Source organism: Mauremys reevesii, linkage group 3 (assembly GCF_016161935.1).
Source record: "Mauremys reevesii isolate NIE-2019 linkage group 3, ASM1616193v1, whole genome shotgun sequence".
NCBI classification, from domain to species: domain Eukaryota; kingdom Metazoa; phylum Chordata; order Testudines; family Geoemydidae; genus Mauremys; species Mauremys reevesii.
In genome coordinates this window covers 57,365,384-57,384,544 of record NC_052625.1, presented here as the reverse complement: position 1 = coordinate 57,384,544, position 19,161 = coordinate 57,365,384, and the positions used below count along the sequence as shown (strand labels likewise).

The window sequence follows — 19,161 nt, the reverse complement described above, 5'->3', positions numbered from 1 at the left end:
CTCCAGGCTGGAACAGGGCTTTTCACAAGTACAGCCATTCCAATCTCAGTAGGTTTGGCAGCAGACAACTCCCGTGTAAGATATCAATTAACAACAACTATCTACCTACATATATATTACACACACACTACTGTGGAGAGGAAACTCTTATTCCTGAGGGCAAAACAGCAACCTCCAGGGTGGCCTAAAGCCTGACACCTGTGTAGAGCAACTGTTTATGTCAGAATGTGGCTGCAGAGGTCAAAGGAGCACCTTCCACATTGGAAGGTGAGGTTCTGGCCTGCAGGGACAGAGAAGGAGCTGCCGTTCGTAGTCAACAACAAGCGGTGCCTTCTGCTGTATTTGTATTATGTGTTCTTTCAGTACAAATAACCAAGTTACTTTAATGCACAGACCACCACATCTCTCTCTGCCTCCTGATCCCACTGCCTAGTTCCCTCAGCCCCACACCTAAATCAGCAACTGATGCCAAACCTTCTCATTCCTAACCAGGGGGAAAACACTGAAGAGTTTTACAAGCTTACGAGTGCGGCAAGGGTCATCCCTTGCCACTGATCCAAGCACAATATTCCCCACTGAAGTCAGTAAGGAGCTCAGCGGAAAAACTGATGGTAGGCTCAAGTAATATTTTTACTTTAATAACTGATGCAGCAAGCCCAAAGGTGCCAGGGCTATGAACTGCCAAGCCCAGAGGTGCTGGAGCTCAGCCCTGGCAAGCCGTAGCACAAATTAAGCACTGATGGTAGGACAGAATGCCAAACATATAAATCATTTAAGGTGACCTTCAGAAGGAAAATAGAAATTGGGTTTGTAGTTTGAGGCTTTTGTTTGTTCGCTCCCTTGTGTATTCTAATAAACACCTGATTTTTTTGGCTTAAGTTTTGCTTGCCTTTTATATTAGGTAAGAACAGGATTGGGTCTAGCTTACTTCTCCCAAAAGACTATACTAACAGCTGGAGGAGTTTTCAAATAACCTCAGGGGTACCCTGAAATTAAACTTGGTTCATAGGGAAGGCAAGAGAACTTTTTAAGACTTCAAAATTCATTTGTCTGTTTGGCTTTGTTAATATCAATTTAATTCAAACAGCTGGGAGAAGAGTTGGATTTTCTTAAAACATGAATAATCCTGCCTCTCTGTTAAGGGCTGAGACAACTTGGAATGCATATACAAAACCCAAAACAAGTCCTCCAATAAAATTAGGGAATACCAGGCAAGCAAGGAGAGGAGCAAAGTGAGAGGTTGTCTGTGAATGGGGCAGGGAAGAGGGTTAGGGTAGCATGGGGTTTCTGGGAGGCCTTTGGGGCTGGAGCTATGTTGTGTTTTGGGAGCATACCTGTCAGCCTTCAAATCTGTCAGCCAGGCCTTCAAAGTATGACAAATGGCTGAAATGTGGCATAGCAGGGTTTTGTTGCACCTCACATCATAACTGACAGAGATTTTTTTTTTAAAATCTAAAACTTATTTTCAAGGGTCTTCCTTCACTGTGTGAAAGAAATAGACCAGTTTTGTGACCTGCTACTGATGGGAGAGTTGAGCAGGAAGGGTGTTCCTGTTAAACTTACATAAAAGCATTAAATTGTTTTTATTTAAATGTTACATAATACCATAATGAGAGGCTGCTGTAAGCTGCCACTATCTGACTGGCTCTCTGCAGTCCAGAGCACCACCTTCCACTATAGTCAATAGCCTTTGGCCTCAGCAGTAACATCACTAATTGTAACATGACAACAGCAGATGCTTCACACAGATGGGGGGTTGCAAAGAGGGTCCCCTGCCAGGGATTCTCCTGGGATACCAAGAGAGGATATTTGGGGGTCCAGGCTGCCTCCCTTACAGTTAAAGCTGATATTCTCCCCTCTCCCCCACACATTTAATTCAGTCCTTACACCCCCAGTATAGAGAATTAAGCCATCCCACCCCAACACAGAGAATTAAGGCCCAGCCCTACCTGCCTACAGGGTTCCATTGCCGCTGTCCTAGGCCCCTGCTTGTCTCTCCAAGGAACAGAGAGGAAGCCTAGCTGCCAAAAGCAGTTTTTCAGGAGTAGGGGCAAAGTTGGAGGGAGCAGGGTGAGCCAGTACATCTTCCACAAGAAGGAAGGGATGGAACCTCCCAGCCTTCAAAAAGCCCTCTCCTCCTGTGAGCAGACCAGCCACCTACCCCCTCTCCTGCTTAAAACCAGCTGTGGTCTCCCACCTGTCTTCTGTTTGTATAGGAGTGAGAGAGGATCAGGGGCCTAAAGTTGCACTAAGAATCTCCTCAGACTTTCCTACCCCTACAAGCAAACTGCTGCTGCTCCGCCTGTAGTATACCACCATAGCTTGTTGTGCAGGGCATGAAAGCCTGCTGTGATGCAGAAGGTCTCTCATTATGTGGTACACCTGGGAAGCATGAGGGACAAACAGGACCACGTGGGTGGCAATGTGGGGGGGATAAGTAAGGTTTCTGGCAGGAGGGCCGTGAAGGGGGAAGAGAAGAGCTGCCTTCTGACAATCCACTTATAGTCTGTCAGAGTAACAGCTCTCATGTGAAAAACCAGAAGTAGGAGCATGCATGTCTCTCTTCCCTACAAGTTAGTAAATATGAAAAGGAGGTGTGCCAATTGTTAAAGCTGAACTCAGTCTCTGTGTAAAACAGAGGGAGCTGAGACCATCTTGAAGTACAAGTCTCCAAGCAATCTTATCTATGGCCTCACTATCAGATTCTCCATGATGCGGCAGTTGGGAGAGCACCCATTACATCTTTGGGCTTTGAGGAATTTGATACTTTTCAAAGTTAAAAAGTTACACCAAGGAAATCAAGCAGAAGATTAGCAGGAACTATTTGCCAGGAGACTTATTCTGAACTGTCCATATGTAGAGGATACATGGAATTCCTTTTCTTTAAACATTGTATTAACCTTTTGCTGATGGAAAGAGATTGCTGATCAAGAGCTAGATGAGGTCAGTGCTGCAATTATATTTCAAATCCCCTTCAAACAAGTCTCTTTCAGCATGAAAGAAAAGAGTTGAAAAAATGATTTGTTGCTGAAATTGAGTCTTTTAGAAGAATAATTAACCTTTAATAACTATTCTGCCCTCGTCTTAAGCCCTGAAAAGTAATCCTTTCTCATTAGCTTCAAGTTTAATTAGCATCAATAACGAAACCTCCCTCAGAAATAACCATATCATCATGCTCCCTAATGACTGCATACTTTAATACACAGTGCTACTAACAAAGGCCATAGGGTAGTTCCTGAAGACAGAATTTGAGGCCCCCAACAGAGCAAAGTTGTCTTAGTTCCTTTTGAGAACACAATTTAAATCACACAAAAAATGAGCTGGTGAGGAACATACCAAGAAGCAGATTTGTCTAAGGGGTGGGAGCTGAGGAAAAAACTTTTTTTGGTAGGGGGTGAGGGGGATGTTTGTATAGGATCTAGGCAGGCATCATTTGGTGTTTAGAGAACAAGATTTTGGGATTCTATTCCTGACTTGCTATATAATCATGGGCAAAATACAGAGAATTTCTATGCCTTAATTCTTGCTTCTTGGCTGGTTGGTGAGAGTAGAGTGTAACAGTATTTGACATTCTCTATGAGAAGACTATCCTGCACTTGCAGGCTGGTTTAATTATCTAACAAGGTTTTTCCAACTCTAAATTTTATGAGCAGTCTGTAAAATGGATATAAATACTCAGTATTGTCACAGAGCTGCTAAGGCTTAATTAGCACCTGCAAAGCACTTAGAGATTCTCAGATGAAAGGCATTCTAAAGCACCAGGCATTTTGGTCTTTATTTAATGGGAATTGGTAGAAGTGAGAGAACCCAAGTGCATGGATTCTAATCTAAGTTCTTAAAAGAAGTCAGAACTTCCATATGCTCAAGTGTGTCATAGGCCTTATAGTGCTTACAGCTAAGAGATTGGAAAAAAGTGATGAAAAACATTTGAAGATATAACAGCACTAAAAATAGTGTGACGAGAAGGGGAGAATCTATATTTGCCAATGCATATGGTATTTACAACTCCACAGGAACTTTGCCTTCTACTTTGCAATATATATGAAGTGTAGAGTTGCCTCTCTATAATTAAAACAAAGGAAACAAGTGCATGGGGCCCCCTTATAGCATTCAGCAATGACAACTTATGCATCTGTTCTATACAGGGGCAGGCCTTAGGGAAAATGGCACCCAGGGTGAACTTGCATTTTGGTACCCTGGCCCCTGTGGGCATGGCACCTCCCAGTGCCCCTGGCCCCCATGGGCTCCCCACCCTCCCATCTAACACCTGCACTGTGCCCCCTTTGCCCCAATGCCTGCTCCTCGTCCTGCACCCCTAATTCCTACACCCCTTCACTCCCAAACTCTGCCCCCTCCTGTGCCCCTCACCCTAAACTGTGCCCCCTTCACCCCAACCCCTGCACTCCCCTCCTGTGCCACAATCTCTCTACTCCTTCACTCCTACTCTCTGCACCTCCCTCCTGAGTCCCCAACCCCTGCACTATGCATGCCTCCTGCACCCCAACCCTTGCCCCATCCTGTGCCCCAACCCCTGCACTGTGTCCCCTTCATCCCAACCCCACCCCTCCTGTGCCCCTAACCCCAGCACTGTGTGTGCCCCTTTCACCTCAACCCCTGCACTCCCTTCCTGCACCTCAACCCCTGCACTGTGCCCCTTCGCTCCTACCCCCTGCACCTCCCTCCTGAGCCCCTAACCCCTGCACTGTGCCCCCTTTGTCCCTAACCCTTGCATCCCACTCCTGGATGCACAAAGCAGCTGGCATTTCTGCTTGCTCTCCCACTGGACTGCTGCTCCTCTGCCCCACACAGCCCTAGGAGGCTGTGAGGTGGGGAGCAAGGAGTGATGTTGAGGCTTCCTGCATCCAAGTCACTTTCCCTGTGGGCAGTGTAAGGGGAGGGCAGGAGAGCAGCAGCTCCTGATGCCTCAGCACAGCCCAGGTGGCGAAATGACCTGGATTCAGGGATCCCTGGTGTGTGTGTGTTGAGGGGAGTGTGTATGTGCCTAAGTGAGTGAGTGCACTGTCTCTTCAAGACAGCACTCAGGGTCAGGAGCCTGAACAAGGCTTGTTCAGACACAAGCAGCTGCCAGCAGCTCCGGACCAGAGAGGCAGCAGCACATACATATTCCCCCCTGTCCTGTCACTTCAGCTTAGTGGAAATCATATACACAAGTGGGGGAGATGGGGACACCCCACCATCAGCCCACTGCTCCCCCTGCAAAGCAGACAGGAGGACACTCCCAATCCAAAGTGGCCAGTGGCAACTTCAGGGGCGGCCGGCAGGGGAGCAGGAACAGCAGCAGCTGCACATGTGGAACAGGGTAAAGGAGGAGCACCCCTGCTCCAGAGGAGTCACCTGGCTCTGACGGCTGGTCCTCCAACTGCAGTTCGTGTCTCTCCCACTCCCGCGTGCTGCTGCTGCTGCTTGTCTGCCTATAGTGCCACCTCCATCAGCCCAGCTAGTCTCTCCACAGCAGGACAGGTGGGAATCCAAAGCCTGTGCACAGCACCCCACTGGGCGGGGGCCCATACAATCCACCCCAAAGGCTGTCCCTAGATACACCATGCATCACCATAGCAGGAGACTATCCTCACCTATGCACTGTGTTTAGGAGCTCTCTATCCATGGTCTCCTTTCTGGTCACCTGCTGCAGAGTCACATGCATCCCCCAGGTCGAGCCTATTAATTGAAAAATGGGATTGCAGTTTTCTCCAGGTGCATAATTTTGAATGTGTGAAATTGGAGAGCTGCTTGTTACAGGGAAGATGTGTGCAGGAGAAGGCTGCAGCTATTCAGTTGACTACAATATGTTACCGCATGGGAAATCCAAGTCTGAAACAGACTTAGCACACCTCTTCTTCTTAGGCCAGCATGGAGGTGCAGCCCACTCTGCCTTACTATGGGTGGTTTCATTTTGCTGGGACCAGAATTGGAAATATGAGGTGGGAAGCTATTCTCATGGTGTTTCCAGCAATGACCAGAAGTCTCATGTAAAAAGTCTATTTTCTGAAGGTTGCCAGCTCAGTTCTGCCCTCAAGTGGTTCTGATGGTTTGAAGCCTTCAAATGCCACTTCTCAGATGGGCCATGGAATAAGCAGATGTGGTGTTCTCTCTCAATCTCTCCGATTTACGTAGTTACATTATAATTCAGTAATTAAATATTACTTGGCCCAGAGAAAGAATGAATTTCAGGTGGTGCCAGATCCCTGTTCAAATCCCTTCTCCTCAGCAAACAGAGGAGAACTTAAACTAGTTGTCTCCCATATCCCAGGTGAGCACTCTAACCATGGCACTGAAGATTAAACATTTGCCAAAGTCCCACACATAGAAGTCAGACAATATATCCAAGGCCCAGCTCCACAAAAGGCTCTTAGGTGTTGCAATGGTGACCATTGCAAAGCCAAACTGTTAAGTGCCTAGAAAAATCACAGCAAACGCCACCTTAGCAGTTTTGTATAGATAAAGGTGGCCTCTGTGCATGTCCATTGGATTAGGCCCCACATGAGTTAGGCAGAGTAACACCTATAATCCCCAGGTTCATGGATCACTCTGGGACTTAGGTGGGAGATAGGCATCCAGATGCCTACAGTGAGGCAGCAGCATGAGGTAGAAATACAGGTGCCTAGGGAACTTTTACTGCAAAAACTTAGGCACTGAACAAAATTGTGTGCCTACAGGGTGAGGCGGCAGCCCAGTGGGAGTTTCAGGGATTGCATTGGTGCCTAAAAACGTGATGGGGTGTCGTGCCGAAATACCTCTGTGAAGCCAGGACTGAACACTTCAGTTTGGTCCTAAAACAGGGTGAAATTTCAGAGAAGAGGATTGTGTTTTTTTCCCAAAAAGCAGAAACATGAATTTGTTATACCACAGCAGGCATGGTAGACCAAAAAAAACCCCTGAGATTACACTGAAGTTTCTGGTTTCTGGGAAAAGGCAGGTGTGGGGAAGATGTATTCTGATTTGCACAGGAAGATTGTACATCTGACTGCTTTTTTCTACTTAGAACTTACAAAAACCTTGGGGTTCAGTCTGTAAGATTCATGCTCTCTCTGTAACAGCCTCATGATGCTAATATGATGGTAGCTTTCCCCTAAGGATTTCAAAAAGGGATTAAAATTTATCCCCACTTTACTTATGGAGAAGGTAACACACAGACAAATGCTGGATGTTACAGATTTGCCCAATGTCACACAGCAAGTCAATGGCACAACTGCATATAGAAAACACATCGCTCCTGACAAGTTCACTGCTCTAGCCACTAAACATGCTGCCTCCTGCATGATCTGTCTGTGCCACACACTCCATGATGACCCACACCCCCAGTTAATATAGTTGTATGTGGAGTAAGTTAGCACAGAATTTGATTCTTAGTTTCCCCTCTGTGGAGCACCTTGAGATTCTCTGGCAAATACGTGCTATGTAAATGCAAAATATTATTCAGTATTCTGTTCTTGCAAATCAAGGATCCTTTTCACCTTTGATAAACAGACTTTCCCAAGTTTGCCACCACCTCTGTACAGTACTTTGGTTTTTTTCAGTGCCTATTCTAGGGTAATAAATTGGCTAATTTAGTCTACCACTCCCATCTACTGGATGCAACCAAAGTACATAGTGTGTCAGAAGCCCTATATTGTTAGCAGCTAAAGGGGATTCTCTTTTAGCACAATTGACAGGGGTTATAGCTTCAGGAAGATCTAAGTTCTGGCCATGCAGTCACAGTGAATTTCTGAGCAACCATGGTATGCAGCACAGTGACAGCTATGAAATTTCTAGACAGACACAGTCATAAATCAAAATCCTTATGTATATTAGACTTTATTCTCAAAATGTGTTTCTTGCCTAAATATTTAAACACATAAATAACCTCCAGCCATTCCACCTTGTCATTTTAAGCTTCCTGACATTTATTTTTGGAAGAGAAGAAAGGTCAGACTTATCAAATCTGCATTTATGCTTCCATGACATTTTTCTCCAACCAAATTTTTCTGAATTAGAGAAACAAGACAAATGTGGCACATTTCAGAAAGGACCTTTCTGAGCTAGGCATTTCAGTCTGTACAGCAACACTTATCTCTGAAGCTGATTCAGAAGGACAGTACTGTGATCCAGGGGATAGAGCAGGATTTGGAAGCTAAGACCTGGGTTCCAGCTCCTCCATTGAATTGTCATGTGCCTGGTCACTGCGATGGTCACTGAAGACAAAAAAATTTTAAAAGTGTCTAAGTTTGGGTGCCTTAAATTTTGAGTGACCAGCCCGGGTCAGTTGGACCCTGATAATCAGTGGTGCGGAGCCTCTTTGCTTCAGTTGGATTGTTGCAACTCAGCAATTCTGAAAAAAAATAATCAAGCCCACCATTGTGTCTCAATTTGGGCATGCAACAATGGAGGCACCCAACATTAGCCAATACTTTGAAAAATATTGATCTTAGCATCTGGAGCAAACAGATGTTATCTATACCAAAATATAGATAACATGGAGATAATGATGCGGATCTTCCTATGACTTCTGTGGATAAGTGCAAAATACCATTACTCTTTTCTCACCCTTCTATAGCTGATTCACATGTGTACGGCTCACAGGCAGATCATGATTTCTCAGATAATATTCATGCAAGATGCACTGTGAACCAAGTGACCCGACTAAGTTTGGATACAATTCAAACACACCGTGCACAACAGGTTTATCAACTGTCTCTGATTTTGAACAATGTCTTTGCATTTGTAGAATACATTGTTCAAGTCTTCCATCACCCCGGGTGAAGGAGATATTTATTCCCCATTTTTACTGCTGGAAGAAGTAGAGCCACAGCAAGGAGAGCAGGGAAAATATCTTAAGAGCATGCTGTGAATATTCACACAAATAAAAAACCGAATGCTCTTTATCTATATTTGTGCCCCTTTTGTATTTCCTTGCCATTAATATTTTAGTGCATGAGTTCACTGGCAGGAATGTTCATGAGAGCAGTGAGTTTTAAACAATAGTAAAAGGAAATTTGCAGAAAGCAAAATTGAAATCAAACACATATATTTGCATCAGAAACCTGATTTTAAAGAGTGCTGCCCCAAGTGCAGACAAGAAAAGCCCCAATTTACACTGGTTGAGCTTATCTTGGCTTTAAGCAGTGGTAAATCCAGCTGGTGCCAATTGTGGTTTTCCTTGGGGTTTGCACTGGTGCGGTTACAATACCAGCCAGCCACTGACTGCTAAACCCCAAGTCTAGACAGAGAGTCAGGAACTAGGGATGAACCACTTGCACTACAAGGAAGCACTTCAGAAGCTGTGCTGCAAGGGGTTGATCCACTGAAGTTAATGGGAGTTTTACCATTGACTAAAGTGGGAACAAAATCAGGTCCCAGGTACATAGTTGGGATGTAGGAGAATGACAGACAGACACTAATGAGAAAGTGATTGAACCCCTCCCTCTACCTACTCCCTGCCCTTAGGGCAGCTGGATTCACTACTGCCCAGCCTCAGCTTCGTTGTTGGGAAGAAAATGGCAACAAATAGTAAAGACAAAAGTAAAAATATGAGTGAAATCCTGGCACCACTGAAATCCTTGGCAAAATTCCTATTAACTTCAATAGGGCCAGTATTTTACCCACACAGTCCAGTTTTCATTCACACAAAGGTCACCTTAAAAAATATTTTTGCATCCCCTTTTCTCTGCCGGAATGGTGTAAAGGGGCTTTAGTGTAAATGAGAATCAGGCCCATGGTAGCAGCACCCTGCAGCAGTACAATTTAGTTGCTAGGAAAGTGTCAGTATTGCAATAGCTCTGGTAGAGACACCGCTATGTGGTGAGTGCTGAGAAGACAGCTGCTGTTTCAGACATGACACATGTGGCAAGTTAGTATCATTCCATGTGAAGACCACAGAGCAGAAGGAATGTCTCCCCAGCCAGAGAGGGATAAGTTATGCATTGCTATTTAAAAATTATAATTGGAATTTTAAATCTATTTTATGAATGGAAGTACTTTGGCCTTTTGAGGAAGGTATGAGTCATTTTCATCCCACTGTGCCCCCTTTTTAATGAACATTTCCCACCTTAGCATATGTAAGTAGTAATTAATCACAGGAAGTTATTTTACAGGCATCATAGCTTATTAAATCTTCTGACTAGACTCACAAGAAACCCACTTAACATTTGTAGACGAGGTGTCCTACTGTAAGTGTGCTGGCTACCTGTGCCATTAATATATGAGAGAATGCCTGGTCTAGTAATTAGAGCATAGTGGATTATCCGGGTAGTTGTAGATCCATTGGTTATGCTACTAGACATCTTCTAAACTACCCTGCTCCATGCAGCCACAATGATGTCTTTATGTCTGTTCCACTGCATGGAAGGGGGCATTCACTCCCTGCAAAGAGGGCTGGCACAAGGCCTATACACTACTTAAATCCCATTTACCCCCAGGTGGAACTGACATGCAGTGGAACTGACATGGAGGAATCTTCCACACAACCTGCATAAGTAATCTGTGGCCAGTCTCTGTGGCACCATAGAGCAGATGATTTACGGTTGATTCAAAGAAGGGTTAGTAGCATGGCCAGTGGCTTCACAGCTACGCAGATCCACTCTAACTTCTAGACAACATATCCTATCATGACTCCAGAAGGCATAAGTTGGTCTTTAGTGGTGCATAGGTGATGAACAGGCCTTCTGTGAAGGGTGAAATTTCACCCTTAGAGTATTTCATGTCCATGGGAGTGGGACAGTAATTTGGCCCTGAGAATTTTTGCAGGCATATTTTGTGGAAGTTCCTGTAACCTTTATGGTTTGTTTACTGAACAACAATGGTTCCCTCAGTACCATCCTTTATTATTTTTTCTCTCTCTCCCCGCCAAACACAATTATATGTGGAAACATCTCTTAGCAAGACTTGTTGACAAGGGGGAGGGCTAACTCACTAAATATCCTTGAGTGAGTGGGACAGCTAAAGAATAAAGCAAAGCCAAACACAGTTTAGCCACTTCTGGCTCCCTCCCCATGTAACCAGGGGTGAGCTGCAGACGGTTCGCAACGGTTCGCGCGAACCGTTTGCTAAAATTAGACGCCGGACAGCGAACCGCTTGCTAAAGTTCTCTGTCCGGCGTCTAATTTTAGCAAACAGTTCGCGCGAACAGTTGCGAATTCTGCCTCCACCTCCTGCCATGAAGCTCCTCCTTGCTTCTCCTCCCCCACGGCTTCCCACGAATCAGCTGTTCGCGCGGGAAGCCTGGGAGGGCTGAGAAGCAGGCAGGCTTCCCCGGCCCAGGAAGACGACCCTAAGGTAGGAAACTAGGGGGGCGTGTGCCCCAGGCCGGTCCCTGGCTGCAGCCCGTCCCCGCCTCCCCGGCCGCGACCCTGCCCGGCCCCGCGTCCCCGACTCCCGAACCCCTCCCGGCCGCCCGGCTCTGGCCGCACCCCCGCCCTGCCCCACCTACCGTCCCGGGTCCCCGCCCGACCATCCCTGGCCGTGTCACTGCCCCCCCCGCATTCCCGGCCGCGACCCTGCCTGGCCCGGCCCGGGTCCCCGCCTGACCTCACCGGCCTCCTGGCCGCGTGTCCCCAGCTCCCGGCCGCGACCCTGCCCGGCCACCCCCGCGCCCTGCCCGGCCACCCCGGCCCCGGGGCCCCGCCCGACCCTCCCTGGCCGCGTCCTACACCCCCCCCCGCGGTCCCGGCCCCGCGTACGCGGCCCTGCCCGGCCCCCCCCCCCGCCCCCGGGTCCCCGCCCGACCCTCACCGGCCTCCCTGGCCGCGTCCCCGCTGCCTCCCGGCCCCGCGTTCGCGCCCTGCCCGGCCCTGGGTCCCCACCCGACCCTCACCGGCCTCCCTGGCCGCGTCCCCGCTGCTCCCAGCCGCGACCCTGCCCGGCCACCCGCCCCGGGTCCCCACCCGACCCTCCTGGCCGCATCCCCGCGGCCCTGCCTGGCCCCCGGGTCCCCGCCCGACCCTCCCTGGCCGTGTCCTCCCGCGTTCCCGGCCCTGCCCGGCCCCCGGCCCCCGCCTGACCCTCCCTGGCCGCGTCCCCCGCGTTTGCGGCCCTGCCCGCCCCCTCCAGTCCCTGACCCCTCCCGGCCGCCCGGCTCGGCCGCACCCCCCCCGGCCCAGCCGTGCCCCCACCAAACGGGATTCCCAGCTCTGGACACGGCCCCCCACCTCCAGCCAGGCCAGGCCCCGTGGCTACAGCCGCCCCTGCTGTTTTGCCAGGGGGCTGGGCTCCGGCAGCGCGGGCCTGGGCGTGGCGGCGGCCCCGGCTGCCCGGCTCCAGCTCTGGCCGCAGCCCTCCCTGGCTCCACCCGGCCAGCCACCTGGCTCCGGCCGCTGGGCTCCCGCCGCATCCTCCGGCCCGGCCGCGACTCCTGTCCTGGCCCAGCCACGTCCAGGCAGCGGTAAGGGGGCAGGAGGGGTGTTGGAGAGAGGTAGGGAGTTTGGGGGTGGGGGTCAGAGGGCAGAGAACAGGGGATTGCATGGGGGCAAGGGGCCCGGGGAGCAGTCAGGAAAGAGCAGGGTTGGATGAGGTGGTGGGGGCACTCAGGGACAGAGAGAAGGGGTAGTTGTATGGGGTAGGGGTTCGGGGGGGCCATTGAGACTGAGAGGAGGGGTTGGGTGAGGCGGCAAGGGGTTAGTCAGGGGACAGGGAAGGGGGGGATGGGTCAGGGGTCTCGGAGTGTGTGTATCAAGGAACATGAGGGGTTGGATGGGGCACGACCCCCCCCCCAGAGGGGGGGGGAGGAGGGAACCCGTTGTTAAAATTTTGGAGGGAGGAGGGAACCCGTTGTTAAAAATTTGGCAGCTCATCACTGCATGTAACCAAAATTTAATCTCAGACCATTTGGCAAAAATATTTAATTATGTCTGTACAAGTGTGTCTATGCTGCAATTAAACCTGTGGTTGGCCCATGCCAGCTGACTTGACCTTGCAGGGCTCCAACTAAGAGGCTGTTTAACTGCAGTATAGATGTTTGAGCTCAGGCTGGAGCTCAGGCTCTAGGACCCTGCAAAATGAGAGGGTCCCAGATCTCAGGCTGCAGCCCAAGGCCAAATGTCTGCACCACAGTTAAACAGCTCTTTAGCCAGGGGTGATGGATATTTCCTAAAAGTGTGGGGGAGGGGAATGAGGACCCCACCTCCATGGCCATGCCTCTGCCCTCCTCTTCCCCCAATGCCATGCCCCCGCGACAAACTGGAAGCCAGAGCCAGGCTGGGGAGGCTCCAAGATCAGCCCCCGGCCTGTGGCCATGACCCCCGGGTCCCTCACCCAGGGCAGATGGAGGGTACATGGCTCCCCACAGCTGTTTATGTGGCTCTTACTGGCCTGGCCTGGGGTTGAGGCCCCGGGGGCTGAAGAGCCAAAGCTGGGCCATAGCAAAAGCCACCCAAGCAGCTGTGGAGATCCACGGATCCTCCATCTGCCCTGAGCAGGGAGTCCAGGGGATGGGGACATGGGTCAGGGACTGCTCTTGGGCCCCCCACCCCAGGCAGGTGGAGGCTCTGCTGTGGCTCCCCACAGCTGCTTGGGTTTCCTGGGCTTCTCTAACCCAAGCTGGGCTTCAGCTTCCTGCCTGGCCAGGGGCAGAGCCTCAGAGGGGAAAGAAGAGGGGCAGAGGGCTGGGCCCATGGCAAAAAGTGGGCGGGCCATGGCCTCTTAGCCCCCGTGTTCCGGAGCCCTTGTCTTTAGCCCAAGCTTGAGTCAACTGGGTGTTTAATTGCAGCATAGATATACCCTATATGAACTACAATCCTGGGCATCTCCGGATTACAGGGAGGTAAGGAAAGCACATGAGCTATCTTGGTATAAAATCCAAGTGGACCCAAGGCTCTGTAGTTTTTAATCATGCTCAACACTATCCCATTACCTGGCGGGGACCTTGCCGAGACACATCAAGGTAAAGCCTGGTCTCTGCTAGGCTTTTACACTGATATCACTAACGCACATTGATCATCTCCAGTCAAAACAAAAAAACCACACCTTCCTTTGGCCTGTGGCCTCTGGTATTGTAAAAGTTATTAGGGTTTACCATCTAACGTGGGCTAAACCTACAGCTGCCTTTTTTCACTAGGAGTGTAACACCAGTTAGCTAACATGGGTTCACTTAACAGAGGTTAAATATAACTTTAGTCCTACTAAAGACACGCCCAGACACTACAGTTCCCATCACTGGTCAAACCAGTGAAGCTAAATTGGTTTTAGAAACTGTGTCTCCCATTTCAGCTGGGATCTTGGCCACAGCAACACTGAGCCCTGTAAGAAACTACAAACAGGAAGTTGGGCAGAGGGGAGGAGTGAGCTGAGCAAAGGGAGATTGACAGTTTATTTCTCATCAGGGAGCTTATGGGAATGGATTGAAAGACCAACAAGCCTTAATTGCTGAGACTACCTTTGGCAACATGTCTTCACTGCAGTTACCTTGGGGTAAATGTACCTTAACAGATATCTCAGGGTTTACCCTCTAGCTCAGGCAGTGGTGGCTACCTCACCATGTAGCACAGAGAGAAGCATTTTGCTGCATGAATGTGGAGCATGTTAACTCAGGCTCAACCATGGCTTTTCTTAAACAGTGAAGACAACTCCTTTAGCAATGACTTCATTGAAGGAAAAAAGTTAACAGAACCAGCAAGATAACTAACATGGGCTAGTTGTGACACTGTTAGGTCTCAATGGAGACAGCAGAGAGTTTTACTATGATGTAGCTATGTGAGGTCAGCCATAGTGGGAGGGGAAGAGAATCCTACCTAGCTACTGTCATAGTAAACGCTACATGTGTTTGGTCTCCATTAGGATTTTACAGCCAGATCAATGACCTGTTATAGTTATCTCGCTGTAAGAAAAAGCCCACTTTTTTGGCAGGTCTGTACAGACCCAGGTTTGAAAGCCCAGTTTGATTTCAGTTTTATACCAGTGGAAATCTGAAGTGGGTCCCCTGAAGTTAGTTTCAACAGATTTAAACTGCTGGCCCATTTTTTCAGTTATGAGCTCAAAGCTGGCTGCTTCAGCATTGTGTTTCAAGCCCCAGTAGTGACTTGTCTCTTCAGACTTTACTTAAGTATATTCTGTGGTCCATTAAATAAGCTACCCAACTACTTTCCCTGGGTCAAAGTATTTGGCTAGGCTGTCCATTAGGGCTTATGTTCTTTCTGTAGGAGACAATGAAAGAAAGCTAGTATTAGAGCTTAAATAATTGTGGATAATGAGAAGAAATCTCCTTTACTGGCACAGAACAAAGACCTTTTATCTGAGGAAGTCAAGTTGTCCTTACATAGCTTGATTTCAGAGAACTGGGAGGTGGAAGCAAGAATTTAAGCTACCCTGCTTCATTAGAGAAGTATCAGTGCTAACAGAGCTGTTGTCCTCCCTACTACTTTAACCTTTGCAATGCCACTTCACGTTAGACTCCTTTGATTCAAAAGGGTGAAGGTCATTAAGCCCCACTTTATATCCAACTGAAGGAGAATCAGTTGCGTTCTCATGCCTTATATTTGTTCTGGGCATTTGCTATCACGCCATGTCCCTTCATCGTATTAATGCCTCATTGTGTTGATATTATCAATTGTATCGATGTTTTTGCTACCTTGTGGTTCGTGACAGAGGAGAACCTGGACATCACTCGTTGCACTACAGTGAGCTTTGCCGCCGTTATTACCAAATTAATACCCTATTTCTCCACTTGATAGATCCGGATCCTGCACTGCTTAGGTCAGCGGCAGTATTGCCATTGACTTCAAGGAGAGCAGGACTACATGATGGATGAGTAGCTGGATTTCGAGTCCCTGTGTCTGAATGGAACAAACAAACTCAACCGGTTTAACAAAACATCATCTTCCCCACTGCGATCATCCCCTGGAACATTCTGTTCTACTAAAGCGTACCAAAAACAAGACACGAGGAAAAAGCCCCAACTCGGATTGATTTTGCTTTACAAACAATCAAGTGGGTGGAAAAGGCAGGAATCTAGCATTTGCGCCCTACTACTTCTCAGAGACAGAGCGATATAGCCCATCCGTCAAAACCAAGATTAGCCCCACAGCCAGTCTCTAGTTCCTTTCCCCCCTTACTTAATAGAAGGCGGCATTCTCCTGGCCACTAGTCCTACTGGAGCTGGGGGAGATAGGAGAGCAGGGAAATCTCGAGCGAAGGTGTTTAACCAAGGCTATATTATTGAACCAGCACGAATGTTTCTATACAGAGCAGATAAGACAGCATTGCAGGACACACACACCCCCGCCCCAGGTAAAGAAATCTGCAGTGTTGCTTACTGCCAGCCACTGCCACTGGGAGCGGCCGGCCACAGAACGGAGGTGGGAGGGTGGAATAAGGGGGGGGAGAGGAAGGAAAACCACGTCTAAATGTCCCTTATTCACACACACCTCCTTTCCTTCCATTGATATCTGCTTTGCGCTCTGCAGCTGGAGGCACAATTCAGACTGGCCAGTTTGCAGAATGAGAAGAGAAACCTCTCGTAGGGAGCCTGGGGTGTTGTGGGGTCAGCAGGGCGTGTGGTGGGAGACTTCCAGGGAAAATCGCCCAGGTATTTATTTTTGACCCAGGCCATTTGATGCAATCTACTGTGGTCCCAACACACAAGCTCTTCAGACGTGTCTTTGACGAACCAGAGCGACAAGTCCCCTTTGCGGGGCTCGTTTAGCCGTGTCCAGAGGGATGGTGCTCTGGAGGCGCAAGGAACCCCCCACTAAGGAGGTGTAAACACAGGCGGTGGGGAGAGAACAAACATGGGCTTGGATCCTGGCATGTTCTCCAAACTTTCCCCAGCCTCAGTGTAAGGGAGACGGTAAATGGGCAGAGTAACTGTGGCCCGATCAGCCCCACGGGGAAGTTCTCAGGGCTAGGTGGAAACACTGAGCTTATACGGGTGCAAGTTATAACGCCAGGGCATGCAAGGCAACTGCTCACCTCTCCTGGAGATCTGAAAGAGCAGGCGGGGCTGGGAGGCTCTGATCGCCGCGGATAAGCTGCTCTCCCTGCCCAGGAATGCCGCCTTTCTCTCGGGCATTAGCCGGATCCTCAGCCTTCCTTCTCCGGAGCGGATCCACCAGCTGAACAGCTCGGTGAGGTTAAACTCCAGCTCGCCCGCAGCTGGCTCTGCTTCTTCGCCCGCTGCCTGGGTCGGGTCCCAGGCGCAGCCCTCCCGCAGGCTCCCCTCTCCCACCTCCAGCACCAGCTGCTTGGCTCGGCGGAGCTTTCGCACCGAGCCCCCTTTCAGCACCTTGGACAGGGCTCGAGGCCGGGCAGGCTGCTGCGGGGATCCAGCCCTGGGACGCCAGGAGTTCGCCGCCCGAAGCAGGGGCGAGCACTCCAGCACCAGGCTGCAGCGCGCCCGGAGCCAGCCCACTGCTTCCCCTCCGCCCAGCAGCAGGTCCCGCAGGTAGGTCTGGAACAGGGAAGGGACGATGAAATCTACCGCCAGGCTCTTCCTCTGGAGCCTGGAGAAGCTGGGGGGTTCCCGCTGCAGCTGCTGCCCAGGCCGGGAGCCGGCGAGAGGGGTCCTCTCTTCCAAGCTCAGGGCTGGGGGGAAGGAGAGGAGCACGGTGGCCACAAAGAAGCGGGAAAGGCTGGCAGCTTTCATATTAGCATGTGATGGGGGAAGGAGCCACTGGGGTCTAGGGGATCCCCCCCGACTCAGTCACTAGCTGGATTCACGGGGGTTCCCGGGTGATTCCCCGATTCCCTCACTTGCAAGAGCTCAGGGGAGCCACTGGATCCCTCTACTCCGTCACCAGCAGGAGCTGCAGGGAGCCAGGGGAATCCCTGTATCGCCTCCCCGCTCAGGCACGCCCGGGACCCACTGGATTCCTGCCAGTCCCTTCTAGTCGATCACCAGCCAGATCCAGGCGAGCCTCTGTCCGCTCTCACTGGAGCCCGCCGCTAACCAGATGCTTGTGTCCGAGCCCGATGTGCAGACACGAGGGGACGGGTGTCTCTTCTCACACTCCTCTGCACGACAGGGCCACTCACAAGTGCGGCTGGGCGACAGGCGTGTGGGCTGGCCCGCTCCCCCCTCAGCAGCGCACACCTTCCCCAGCGGGCAGCCCCGGCTCGGCTGCTCCCCTGGAAGGAAGGGCTGCGCCTGGGGCCGGAGCTGAGCCCATCCCCGGCTAGAGTCTCTCCCGCGCGCCTCGGCTGCTCGCTGCTACGTTTCTTCTTGCCCGACCCTTTGCAGGAGGAAACCCCACGCTGAGCTTCAGGAGCTGCCCAGCTCCTGTTCCCTATTCCCCTCCCCTGTCACTGGCCGGAGACACCCTGCGCCAGCCCGGCTGGCTGCGCCTGCAGCTCTGAGCTGGCCCTGTCCTTGGACGGATCCTGGTGGGTTTCTGGCGTGGCTGGCTCAGCTGCTGGGGTGAGAAGGGAGCTCAGTTTGGGGGGTCCCCCTCAGTCTCTACGCCCGGCTCCCCAGCGCCTCCGCTTGGGCCCCTTGGCCAGCTGCTGCTGGTTTTCGGGAGTAGCTGTAGCGGCTGGTGGGGCGGACGAGCTCAGACACTGGGTCCCCCGGCCAGCTCCCTACGTCTTACTCCTCTCGGCACCTTGAACCATCCCATGTGTGGGGCAGCGGCGAGTGTCCGTGGCGGGAGGCGGTGAGAGGCTGAGTGAGGGGCTCAGCAGCTTCACGCCCCTCCGGAGAGCTGCAGCCGCCCGCCGTCTATAGTGGCAGCCGCCGCTGCTGCCGCCGCCACTCGTGGCAGTCGCTGGTTCCCAGCTGCCTGCCCCGCTCGCGGCCGGTGCAAGGATTTGTTACAGGCTCCAACTACCCGCCACACGCCAGGTATTACCCTGCCACCGCTGACGTCACGCCTGAGTCCTGCTCCCACCAGCCAATGGCGTGTCCAGGGGACATTATTATTCAAATGACTTGAGAGAGGGAGGAGGCTCAGGCTGGCGGGGGAGTGGGGGGGTGTCTTCATTGAGAAAAGCACTACAACCCCTTCCCCTCCCCCTGCTCCGTGTGACTGGTGGGGAAGCAGGCAGGCTGGCTGCTGCAGGCAAACGAGAGCCTCTGAAGGGGAATTGGCAATAATGCCCTTTCCCTGATTATGCGTCAAAAGATTAAGCAGATCAAGCACAAGCAAAGCAAGTTCACGACTCAAAACGATGAGATGTGCGAGAAGAGGCGTTTAGTTCACCACCTCTGCGATCCGCACAGTTGCAATTCATCTGCGGAAA

At 50.8% G+C, this 19,161-nt stretch overlaps 1 protein-coding gene across 2 annotated transcripts in view; it reads right to left on the bottom strand.

Annotated features, from left to right (window-relative positions):
• The window catches only part of ALK (ALK receptor tyrosine kinase), a 574,134-nt gene extending 555,181 nt beyond the window's left edge, over nt 1–18,953 (bottom strand). Inside the window, exon 1 of one of the 2 annotated variants that reach the window (XM_039530228.1) lies at nt 16,897–18,953. In XM_039530228.1, coding sequence (XP_039386162.1) covers nt 16,897–17,569 — 673 coding nt within the window. In that variant the 5' untranslated portion in view covers nt 17,570–18,953. Of the gene's footprint in view, nt 1–1,949; nt 2,308–16,896 lie in introns of those variants that run through there. The other variant, XM_039530218.1, reaches the window with a different exon arrangement.
• Between the last annotated feature and the right edge of the window lie 208 nt (nt 18,954–19,161).